The sequence below is a fragment of the Aphelocoma coerulescens genome, chromosome 24, assembly GCF_041296385.1.
Source record: "Aphelocoma coerulescens isolate FSJ_1873_10779 chromosome 24, UR_Acoe_1.0, whole genome shotgun sequence".
Taxonomy (NCBI): Eukaryota; Metazoa; Chordata; class Aves; order Passeriformes; family Corvidae; genus Aphelocoma; species Aphelocoma coerulescens.
The window spans coordinates 6,575,319-6,587,634 of record NC_091037.1 but is presented as its reverse complement, the minus strand read 5'-3'; the positions used below and the strand labels follow the sequence as shown (position 1 = coordinate 6,587,634).

The 12,316-nt window shown below is 48.0% G+C and overlaps 1 protein-coding gene across 17 annotated transcripts in view; it reads left to right on the top strand.

Annotated features, from left to right (window-relative positions):
• Positions 1 to 12,316, top strand: part of ARHGAP32 (Rho GTPase activating protein 32) — a 233,977-nt gene that overhangs the window by 150,763 nt on the left and 70,898 nt on the right. For 16 of the 17 annotated variants that reach the window (XM_068994507.1, XM_068994508.1, XM_068994502.1 and 13 more), the window contains 4 exons: positions 4,879 to 5,016; positions 6,933 to 7,025; positions 8,511 to 8,633; positions 10,650 to 10,727. In XM_068994507.1, coding sequence (XP_068850608.1) covers positions 4,879 to 5,016; positions 6,933 to 7,025; positions 8,511 to 8,633; positions 10,650 to 10,727 — 432 coding nt within the window. Of the gene's footprint in view, positions 1 to 4,771; positions 4,803 to 4,878; positions 5,017 to 6,932; positions 7,026 to 8,510; positions 8,634 to 10,649; positions 10,728 to 12,316 lie in introns of those variants that run through there. The other variant, XM_068994514.1, reaches the window with a different exon arrangement.

Genomic DNA, 12,316 nt, shown 5'->3' with positions numbered 1-12,316 from the left:
TTCTGCTGTCACTCTCCATGTGGGCTGCAAGGTTCAGGAGAGCATCCATGTGTTCTCTCTGAGGAAATAAGCATTTGAACCAGAAGAGAAAGGTCTATCCCTGACTTAAAATAAATAAATCCTAAGTGCTGTAGAGCAAACCTAGTCGGACTGTGGGACAGGAAGGTTGTGTGTGCCGGAACTCAGTGGCAGCCTGGCTGGCTTGGAGAGGGATGGGTGGACAGGATGGGGTCCTGTCTGCTGACACGGAGACAGATCCAGCTGCAAACAGAAGTTTTTCTTACATAGCAAGAAGATCTGTAAATCTTTAATAAAAAAATTCAGCATGTCAGTTTTGTGAATGGATGGTACCACAAATCCTGGCAGCAGCTGGACCTCTCTTGCAGGCTGGGTGCTCTGAGTGCTGCCCAGGGCACAGCAGGAGGAGTTACTGCTGCCAGATGCCGAGTGGAAACAGTTAAACCCACAGACAAATACTTGTGTATGGAACTGGCCTGGATTTAGAGGAGCCCCACTTAGAAATGAGCACGGGTTTTGTACTGATAATTGAAGCATTTGAGAGATGGTGGAGCAAAGTGAGGTTCTGACTCTGGGAAGGAAATGCAGGGAATGGTTTAAAGTTGCTTCCTCTCAGCTTTGCAGTGGGTAATGTCTGTCTGTTGGTAATGAAGCCGCCCCTGAGCTGCAGGAATCGGGATGGGTTGGGAAGAGTGAGAATGGGAAGGGACACTGCTGCTCTTCCCAAGTGCCACAGGATTGAACTGAGCTTAAGGGAGTAGGAAACCACTCCAGGCTGTGGCTGCTCATCGTCCTCCTCAGGCCATTTGATCAGCAGAGCTAAAAATACTCCTTGTGGAGCTGGCTCTGGATCCCTGTCCCTCCCAATCTCCTCCCGTGCCAAGTGAAGCCCGGGAGCGTCTCTGATCCGTGATCTCTCAGTGATGGTGACACTGATGGAGGGTTCAAATCTCTGGCTCACTGGAAATTAAATCATCAGTTCAGTGATCTCCAGTCATTTCTTTAGCATGACATTTCTCCTTGCTTTGATAATCGGGAAAAAATCAGCAGCTCTGTGCAGAGGCTGAAATCTCACCAGGCTCTCGTCGTACATTCAATCTGACCCAGCAGAGTAAGGGAGAACAGATCAGGCTGGAAAAAGAGTAGGGATGAGACCAGATTTTCCATTCTGTGAGAAATTCCAGATTTGTCATGATGCTTTTCATTGTGAACATTTCTGTAAAAAGAAATTTCAAAAAATACTGTGATTTTTTTTTCAAGGGAACTTATTTTTAAGTCGGTGGTCAATTTTTCCTTTTAAATATCCTGAAACTATTTAATGGCATTTTTGAAATCTTCACTTGATACTTGATTTTTTATTTTAAAGAACTTTGTCACAGCCAGGTTTGTAATTGAAGGTCTGAATCTGGAAAATCACTTTGTGCTTAACTTCACCTCTTTCTTATGTCCCACTGAAGAGAATGTGATTTAAGCTCATGCTTCTGTGAATCAGGACCATTAATAATTAAGGAAAAGTAATTATTGAATTAGAAAATTAGAGGCTGATCAAAAATTTATTTGAGCAGCAGTTTATGGGAATCATTGAAAACGTGAAGAAGACATTTTTGCCATATGGATGGTGAGTGCCTGAAGCACCAGGAATGTTGAGCTTTGCTATAAAACACAACTGACAACATGAGACCAACTTAACAGGCACTTACTTGTGTCTAATATTTTATTAACTCTCTAAACTAAAAAAGAATCCTTTTGCCAAACCTTTCTGGCACTTGAGAATTTGCAGGAAATGGGGGCAGGATGTACAATTTTTGTATTGGTGTAGGGAAACCTTGGTAGTACTTTGGGTCTGGGATGAGGCCACTGTTGCTGCTGCTGCTTTGGCTGTGCCTCTCTGGGAGTCTGGCTGGGAGAATCCAGGCTTTGCTTTCCTGTGATTTGTGCTGGGGATCTGAGGGGAAGCACTAAATATTGTCCAGTTCCTTCCTCAATTGCTGCAGCGATTCCTTCCTGTGAAGTTAATTGCATCCCATGTAAATGTGGCTTAAAAATTTGTCACTCATGCTCCAAATCTGCAAAATACTTTGCTTACTACAACTTCAGGTCCAACCTAAAGCATGGGTGCTTTCTGAAATGAGTTATGGCAGGCTTAAAATGGTAGAATATTGGTAAATACTCCCCTTTAGGGTGTTGGAATAACATTCTGCTGGGTGGAAATGTGGTTATGGAATGTGCTGCTCTGTGCCAGCACAGCCTGCACACGGTCACTCTGAGACAGGAATTGGCAGCCCTGTTCCAGAAGGTGGAGGGGCAGGTGCTGAGCTCTTCTGAGAGAAGTGACAGGACCTGGGGAACAGCTGAAGCTGTGCCAGGGCAGGGTCAGGCTGGGTATCAGGGAAAGGTTCTTCCCCCAGAGGGTGCTGGGCACTGCCCAGGCTCCCCAGGGAATGGGCACGGCCCCGAGGCTGCCAGAGCTCCAGGAGCGTTTGGACAGCGCTGCCAGGGGTGCACAGGGTGGGGCTGTTGGGGTGTCTGTGCAGGGCCAGGGGTTGGACTGATGATCCTTGTGGGTCTGACTCAGGATATTCCATGATTCCATGAAATATCCTGTGATCCTTTCACACAAGAGCCTGACGTCCACGATCCCAGGCTGAGTGACCTGGGAATGGTGATGAGGTTCTGGCCTCCAGGCGCCTGCACCATCCCTCTCCTGGAGCCTGGGCTGCTCTGGGATAGCTCAGGGATAGCTCAGGGAGAGCTCAGGGGGAACTCAGGGATAGCTCTGGGATAGCTCAGGGATAGCTCAGGGATAGCTCAGGGAGAGCTCAGGGGGAGCTCAGGGATAGCTCTGCTGGTTGCTTAGCAGCTGCGAGCTGCAGTTCGGAGGTGCAGGAGCCGAGGATCCCAGTTCCCTTCCCGCGCTCCGGCTCTGCTGCCTGCCCTTGCTCCAGGAGCCTCCCGTGGGGCCAGAGACACTGCTGCTGGTGTGGGGTAAGCTGTTCCTGCTCATCCATCACCTTTTCCTGCTGTTGTCAGCCCCGTGACCGGGATGGTGTGGGACTGGCTCACCCGGCTGATCCTGCACACCCTGGCACAGCAGGGGCTGGCCCAGCTCTGCTTCCCGGGTGCATTTAACTCTTACTGCCCTCGTTCGTGGCAGCCAGACTGCACAGCTGCAGGCCAGCCTTTGGAACTGAAATACAATGGAATTAGTGACAGGTTTAGGATCATTTTGTTGTTTGGGTGGTCACGCAGGAATGAAATGCCTGGTTCGGTGGTGTGGTGACAGAGGCAGGTCCACGATCACAGGGATTTCTCAGGCTGCTCTTCCCTATGATGGTGACTAAACCTTGAAGGTCACACTGGCAGCTCAGTGACAGAGCAAGAATCCCTTAACGGCAAAAGATGGAGAAATGGGGAAGGCTGACAGCTCCCTGAACAGAATTAGCCTTGCACTCCTGGTTTTATTTTTCTCCTTTAGACAAAAACTGAAATGACATAATGTGGAAATTCCAAAGCATTTACCCTGTGTAGGTGCCTCTTTGTAGGATTGTGAAATATGGTGATTTCTCATGAGCTGAAAGCAGAGTTTATGGGCACAGTCACAGTGTGGAGTTGTCTTAAATCATTGGGACAGAATGTAGCTGGATTGGAGGGTTTATATCTGCAACTGCCTCACAGGCTTTGGATATTAACATAAAACTGATGCTTAGAACTTTGCTGATAAAGAAGTCAGTGTAGAGGAATTATGACTGAGAATTCAGAGTAGGTCATGCCTTTTGTATCCCAGGGGAGAGGGCACCTGGCAGAGCCCCACCAGCCACGCACAGCAGGTCACCATTTACAGCTCTGTTCCTGCTGTGTCTCCTCCTACACCCCATCCCCTGCTTTCTGCTCCACTTCCAGGCATCCCCATGTCACTTCTAATCCTTGGCCCTGCCTCTGAGTGCCCATGTAACCTGGAGCAATCGAATTCCTTGATTCCTTCCACATCCCTGGAAGTGTCCAAGGCCAGGTTGGACAGGGCTTGGAGCAACCTGGGACAGTGGAAGGTGTCCCTGCCCATGGCAGGGGTGGCACTGGATGGGCTTTAAGTTCCCTTCCATCCCAAAGCACTCAGGGATCCTGTGATTAATGACTCTTCATAAACTGCTTTGACCTGTAAACTGCTGCATTATTGCAATGTTTTTTATTGATCATAATAGGCCATGGAGCATTTAAAAGTCATCATTAGATATTAAAAGCTTCACAAAGTAAATTATTCCGTGCTGCCACGGTCCCTTCCTTGTCCCCTGGAGCCGTCTGTATCTTATCTATATTTTAATTGGGGAAATGATATGCACTCAAGAATAAATCTGCAGCTAGAGTTGTTCATCATGGATTGTTTTCTTCATTCAGCTGAAGGTTTGCCTGGGGCACCTGGCAGAAATTTTGCAAGCTTCAGTCCTGCCTTCAGATCCCTGGGTTTATATGCTTCAATCTGTTTGGAATCTAATTTCACACTGTTTATACAACCACTTGGTGATTTACATTTGTGCAGGGACACCTTGTGTAGGAAAACGCCACAAAATCCTTGTAAGACAGGTGGAAGTTAAAGCTCTGGATGGGTCTCGTGATGCTGGGCCACATCCAAACCCATGGTTAAATAATTAAACCAGGACCACTAACAGCTGGTTTGAGCATGAATGGCTGCTGCAAATTAAAATACAAAAATGTTACCTGCAAATTAAACCATGAAGATCTTACTCAGGCACTTTGATCGCTTTCAGATGTTTCAAGGAGGAAGTGCTGTATGTGCTCAGATTTCCCTTTGCTAACCTGTGCTGTGAGGAGCTGCTGACAGTGTGGCTGTGTCTGTGTGTGCAGGGCAGGAGCTGGATCGTGAAGAGGAGCTATGAGGATTTCCGGGTGCTGGACAAACACCTCCACCTGTGCATCTACGACCGCCGCTTCTCCCAGCTGGCAGAGCTGCCCCGCTCCGATGCCCTGAAGGACAGCCCCGAGGTAACCCAGAGCCCAGGCACCATGCAGGGAGTGGGGTTTGTCCAAGGAATGACCTCCAGGGGAGGTTCAGTTGGGTATCAGGGACCATTTCTTCACGGAAAGGGCTGCTGAGCGTTGGAAGGGGCTGCCCAGGGCAGTGGCGGAGTCACCATTCCTGAAGTGTTCAAAAGTGTGTGGGTGTGGCAAGTGGGCACAGAGTTTAATGGTGGACTTAAAGATCTTTTCCAGCCTCAGCAATTCCATGTAGTTCTAGCACAGAGTGGTGTTAATGCAGCCTGGGTTACATTTGAAAATTGGCTACCACGAATGAAGTCAGTGTTTTCCACGCCTAATGTCAGTGATTGAGGGGAAAATGTCCTGCAGGTTCAGACCAATTAATTATGCTCCTGAATCTGGATCAAGAAAGCAGCTGTCCTTTGGTACCTTAGATGTGAATTTGGTTTTGTCTTTGGAAACTTTGTCCATGCTGTGGGTATTTCCTGGCTTAGTGTTACCAGCTCATCATTCCCAGGAAATCATGCTGTCTAAGGCTGCAGCACTACAAGAGCAATCCCATTTGGAGAGCTAAACTTCCATTTTAAACTGAATGTTCCTGAAGTGTTTTTGAAGAGCATTTGCATTAGTGTGTTATTTAAATGGTCTTTAAAAAGCTCTTTTTCCTCAATGAGGTATTTTTTTTCCCAAAGAGATCCTTTTCGTTTCTTGGCTTACTGTCTTCACCCGGAGCACGATGAGCTGGAATTACCTCAGCTTCTCACTGCTGATAATTGAAATATCTATTCATGTCCAGAAGAATCTCCTGGAAGGCAGCAGGTGCATCTTGGCTGCATCGTTTTGGAGGACTTGGACACTGGAATTAGTACCCCTGGAATTTTACAGGGTGTTTGCCATGGAATATTAGGAGCTGATCATGCAGCCCCATCACTCAGCAGAGAGACTGATTTATCACTTGCTTTGGCTTCACACAGGGTATTTCTGAGGAGGATTTAGAGTTTAAATTCAGCAGAAGCAGCAATACTCAGGACAATTAATTCCTGGTTTATTTTTCATTATATTTTAGGCATTCCTATCTCTTGCATCATAATTTGTACCACTGATTTAGCTGGGCTTTAGAGCTTGAGCCTGAAAATCTGCATTCTGTCCACAAGCACAGAGGAGGTGAAGATGCTGAACAACTCTGCTGCTCTGTGAAATGCAACTCTGCAGCTGTGGGGTGTCTCATCATATATTTTTTATTTTGAATTGGCCACATCGGAACAGATGGTTGAGGAGAACAATGTTTTAAACAGTCCTGCAGATTCTGGGCTACAATGCTGCTTTATACCAGTGTCACTGTGAGGCTTTGGAAAGACCTCAGTGGCTTCTCTGTAATAAAAACCAGTTTACTGCTACAGAAGGGACATTGCAAAGTGTATTTTTAAACCCCTCTTCTACTGCTTGAAATGTTACTCTTTGGCCAGGGTGTCAGTCTGAGTTGCCACATTCTTAAGGCTTTGCAAGAGCGTGGAAGTGGCAGGCAGGGGTTTGTTCACTGAGTGGTTCTCAGATGTGTTTGGTGGCCCTAAGACACACGAGTTGTTTGTATGTGAGGTCCATGATGAAGGGAAGGCTTTAGATTTAAGGTATCTTGACAAGGGAAGTTATGAAAATATGCATGAATCTTACAAAATCATAATAATAACTATTACTTTCACAGAGAGCTGCTTCTTTACCCTTTTTTTTTGGTGTAACCATTATAACCCTGTATGTAGCTTGCTGTTCTTTGAATGACAGAAATATATTCATTTGCAGAAGGGAATGTATTTCTATGACTCTGGCCCGTGGCAGTGGGTAATTCCTGGTCTCCCTAAGCCTGCAGAAGGCTCTTCAGGGGAAGGTGCACTAACAGAACCACTGTGTGTGTGTTTGTGTCCCAGCTGGTCACCCAGATGCTGATGGCTTACCTGGCTCGGCTCTCCAACATCGCAGGCAACAAGATCAACTGTGGCCCTGCCCTCACATGGATGGAGGTACAGCACAAACCTGGGGTGTTCCTTGTCTCCTGACCTTGGGAAGGCAGCAGGCACACACCTGCTCCTTCCAGGCCTGTTGATGTTCCTGAATTCTATCCTGGATGCTTTATTCCCCCGTTACCAGCACGTGGAAGGTGTAGGACACACAGAATCAGATCCAGCATTAAGAGTGTGGGAGATTTTCCCTTGTTACCTGGGTTTTGTCTCTCAGAAGCATATTGTCCTGCTGATATCCACAAATAGAGGAGGTGGCAGTCCCAGTGGGCTGCCTGGGAACGCCCAGTTCAGGGCTGAATCTCCCAGTAACGGGTTGCAGAAGGCTCACTTATTTCAAAGCTCACGTATTCCTAGCAGGAATTCCTTTTTGTCAAGGCAATGCTGCAAGTGTGGCACATCTCTAAATCTCAGCTGTCTCTGTTATGGTGTTTCCCTACTCTCTTGGGGTTTTTTATCATTTTTCCCTGTGGTAGCTCCAAGCCCAGCAAATATTCCATGCCCCTGTTGGCTCCCCTGCAGACAGAGGCGGCCTTGTGCTTGCAGTGACACAGTTTGTGTGTTGTGAACTGCAGCTGCAGCTCTGCTTTCAGGTTTGATGGTCTTGTAGCCTTTAAACAATAGCCCTCACTGGGGAGGAGGGCAGGGAGGGCTGGGTGAGTGTCCAGCTGTCCCTGCTCAGGCTGGCTGCAGACGTGTGCCTTTCCATCACTGCACACCAGGAATAGAAACAGCTATTAATAGACTGTTGCAGCTCCTTTTTAAATGGTTCTGATAAGGATTGAGAGTGTTTTCCTGCAGTTTTCCCCACTGATATCCTTCTCACCCTGAAATCCTTTGGGATGAGAAAAATCTTGGAAAGCTGCAAAGGGAGGGAGGAAGTTGTAGAGAGAAATAAAATGTAGGATTTACAGCAACATGGTGGGCCTGGAGATCACAGCAAACCCACTGCACATGCAGTATAGAATAACCTTTGTGACTCACAGAGATTCCTACAGAATTTTTCAGAGAAATCTGGGAGGTTTGAAAGTAGGCTGATGATTGCAGAGGGGGGTCCATGTTTTCTTAAAAAGAAAATAAGTCGAAGGGTGGGAGAAAATGGAAAGCTGCACTAGTTTTTGGTTTGACAGCATTTCCTCCTTCCCTCAGTACCTCGAGCATTAATTCCACCTTGTAGAGGATTTTGGTAGCACATCTGTGTTGCCATGGAAAACCACCATGATCTGGTGTTACAGGGAGGTGCAGACCCTCCCTGTGTGTCACTGTTTGTGCACAAAGCTGCACCAACCCAGCATTTCTCTTCTCAGTGGATGGGGACACCCGACCTTCTGGAACCCCCCCAGTGAGTTGTTCTGTCTGTGCTGTGCCCTCTCTCCTGGGGCCCTGGGCTGAGCTGTCTCTCTCAATCAAATTGAAGTCTCTGCACCACTAAAATGCCTCCTCACTTGTCCTCAGCTGCCTCACAGTCTCCTGTGCTCTTTGTTGCAGATTGATAACAAGGGGAATCACCTGCTGGTCCATGAGGAATCATCCATTAACGTCCCTGCTATTGCTGCTGCCCATGTCATTAAGAGATACATTGCTCAAGCAGCAGATGAACTGTCCTTTGAGGTAAATAAAGCACTTCCATTCCTTGTTATCAGCTACAAGTTGAGTGTAATTTGTGTGTCTGGGCCCGTGTCCCCATCAGGAATATGTCCAGACACTTCCACAATGTTTTGTGAGGTGAAGCTTGGAAGATTGAGTTAAATATTTGATCTGCAATGAGTTGGATATGGGCAGATGCTCAGTCATCTTTAAAATACAGCTTTGCTTGGCATTAGTATCTCCTGATTAACCAGCTCCTGCCAGGTCCTCTGGGCTGTCCCTGAGCTGAGTCCACATGTTTTCTGTTCAGGATGACCGTCCCTGTGTGTGTGGACACAAGTTCATTTCTCCTTGCCCAGGTTACACCACCCGTGTTCCTCTGAGCAAGTCCTTGTCTGTAACCATTTGTAAGAGCTTCTGCTCCCATGAGAAGTGAAGAACCAGACTGGCAAAGGATTGCTACTTAAAGGGCAGGTGATGAGCTAAAACTGCTCTGAAAATCCAGTGCAGGAGCTGCTATGGAGCAAATCCCTGAATCTCAGGATGGTTTGGCTTGGGAAGGACCTTAAAACCCATCCCATTCCACCTCCTGCCATGGGCAGGGACACCTTCCAGTAGCCCAGGTTGCTCCACGTCCCATACAAGATCTGGAAGATCAGACCCTGGAAGTTTTTGGCTGTCTGGAAGTTGTTTGTTTTACCCAAAAAGCAGCAGTCTGGGCTCTGGTTGCCCTGTGCAATGGTACTGTTTCTATAAAACATGTGAAGGAAAACAGTGCCCTGAGGAGCTTTGTGATCCTGGGTGTGCAGCACAGGAAGGAAAAATAACTGTGATAGTCTGGTGCTGCCAGGGGTTTGTTCATGTTCCAATCAAGACAGTTATTAGTATACCCCAAAGAACTGTGTGACCAGAGGGATGTGTGGGCACGGCAGCTCTGAGCTGGAATCCAAGCAGCACAGGATCCAGGCTGGTTGTCAGCTCATGAGAGCACTAAAGGGACACTCCCTGCTTGTAAATCTTGCTCTGTGCAGAGGGGAAACAGAGGCACGTGTGGTTTTCAAGGGTGTGCAGTGAGACACCTTAACAGAACTGACATGGAACAGGATCAGGGGTTTTACAATGCTGGGTCCTGTTCCCTAATCCAAATGATCTCTTTATGTTTACTGTTCTTAATTTCTGAAAAGCAGTTGCACAAACAGCTGACTGGGGTTTGCTCCCCAGTTCTGAGGAACATCCTCAGTGTCTCTGCTCCAGTGGTGGCAGCAGTTTCCTTCATGGACATTTGCTTTGCTCTTGGTTCACTGTTTCCTGGAGCAAATCACTTCCCCATGTCTCAGTCATCCCTGTCTGCAAACTGGGGATTGTCTTTTCTGTAAAACACTTTGGGATCCATCAGTGTAAAATGTCTGGTGAAAGTTGGGCATTACTGGCGCAAATTTTTGCCTTATCTGCCTGCAGTATTTATTTAGGTTCTGCCCCTTCTCATTTTCTGTAATAGAGGCCACACAGAGCTTGATTCAAACCAAGCCAAATTAAGTATTGATTATACTGATTTCCTTTTGAACTATTGCAGTATTACATTTTGATGGGAATGAGCAAAGCTTTAGAAAACCTGTCTTTCTAACCCTGGGCAGCTCATCTGGGCAGGTTGTGAGCTACAGAGGCAGCTCTTCACTCTTGGCTGTGAGAGGGAACAAGGAGACACCTCTGTGCTGCAGACACATGGACAGGGCAGGCAGTAAAAATCAGTTCAGCTACTTGAGAAGGTTTTCCCAAGTGTTTGGCACCATCGCTGCAGTTTGACCAGAACCCTTCTATACCCCTTGCCAGGGAGCCTGCCACTCTTTGGGCCCTTTTCCTTAGGAACAGCTGTATCCTGTGTGCTGGATAATCCAGGAACTCTTCCACCTCCCAGCTTGGCTTTGCAAAGGCAGATGTGCAGCTGCTCCGGAGCTTTGCAGTTTTTTGCAGTGCTGAGACTGTGGTTATTGGAACTGTGCTCTCCTCCTGGCTGTGACTGATGCTGTCAAACTTTTGCAGGTGGGGGACATCGTGTCTGTCATCGACATGCCACCAAAGGAGCTGACCTCATGGTGGAGAGGAAAACACGGCTTCCAGGTAGGCAGCAGCACAGCCACGGCAGCGGGACTGGAGTGAAGGCAGGAACCTCAGTGCTGTGTTCCTGGAGCTGCTGTGCCTGCTCAGGGTGGCTCAGGGGACGAGCAGGGTGTCCCTGCCTTGGTGTCAGGGGACTCCCCTGCTCTCTGGGCTGGGGCTGGAGCAGACACAGGGGCTCCACTGGAAGTTTCCTTCCTCCCTCACCATGGGAAGGAAGGAGGGCTGGCTGGGCCGGTGATGGACAGCTCGCCTGATGGCAGTGGAAGCTTGTGCTGCACCCCCTCCAAGGCAGCTGGCACTGTTACTCACATCATCCCCTTCCTTCCAGTGGCTAAAACCAGATCAGGCAGAACATAGAGAATTCAGAGAATTCCAGTGCTGCTGACTTGGACAAGCCACCCATCCGTGTCTGTGTTTATTGTGTGGTGTTTTTGTTGCTGGTCCCTGTAAATGTCACAGCACAGAGATGGAGACTGAGTTTTCAGAAGGTCCTAAGCATACCTGGGGATCAGGTACCAAACCTTGGGTGTTGAAATGGCACTGTCCTTCCAAGGAATTTTTAATCTGTAGTTTGCTTTTGCCATTAGGAAATGTAAAAGCTTTAAAAGTCTCTATTAACCAAGCAAACTCCAGAGCCACTGGAGGCTGGGGGGACTGACTTGTGCCCTGTCTCACATTTCAGCTGCTTTCAGCCACAGGGATTTCCATCTGCAGCTGCTGTCTGTGAGTGGGTGGGATGAGGAGTTTGCTCTGCAGAGGCTCAGGATTGCCCAGACACTTGTGTAATTTGGCATGGCAAGTCTTCTCAAGCCTCCTCAGGTTCTCCCTGACAGACTTTTCCGTGCCAGACCCAGCCTGTGTCTGTTGTCAATGCCCAGCAGTTGGATCTCCCAGTCCCAGGTGGATGCAGTGCAGTTACACCATCCCAGTGCTGGCTGCTCAGCCAGGGCACGTGAGACACAGCTTTTTGTTGGTTTTGTGTCGGGTGTGGAAGTTCAGATGACATCTCATTTGTAAAATCAGAGCAGCATGGACATAGAATACCTGCTCTGAAATTTCATTTGTTTCTAGGGTCAGCACACCGGCAGTGCTTGAACAGACCTGTGATTCTGAGCTGTGTTGTGGCTTTGCTGGACGTGTGTTCTAATCTTAGAAGCCCTAAAGCTGTATTTGCTGTACTGTCACAGAATCACAGAATGGCTTGGGGTGGAAGGGACCTTAGACATCAGTTCCAACCCTCAGTCAGTTAAATGCTGTAATGCTGCTTGGAGTGATCAGCCTGTGCCATGTTTAACTTCCAAGTGAATCAGTAAAGCAAAACAAAGCTGCTCTGTGGTCTGTGCCTGAGTGTGGACACTTTGCACAGGGTTTGGAGTCCCTGTGTGGGATGCAGATCCCCTTATTCAGTGTGGGCTCCCTGCTTGCCTTCGGGCTGGCTGACACTGGGGCCAGGTCTGAAGAACAGCACTGGTGATTAAAGGCACCAGGAGCAAGGCAGCCCGTGTGCAGTTTGTCACAGCCTTGTGCCTCTCAGATCACAGTGATCCTGTTTCCCAGCATAAAACTATGGTGATGAGCAAACTGCCTGA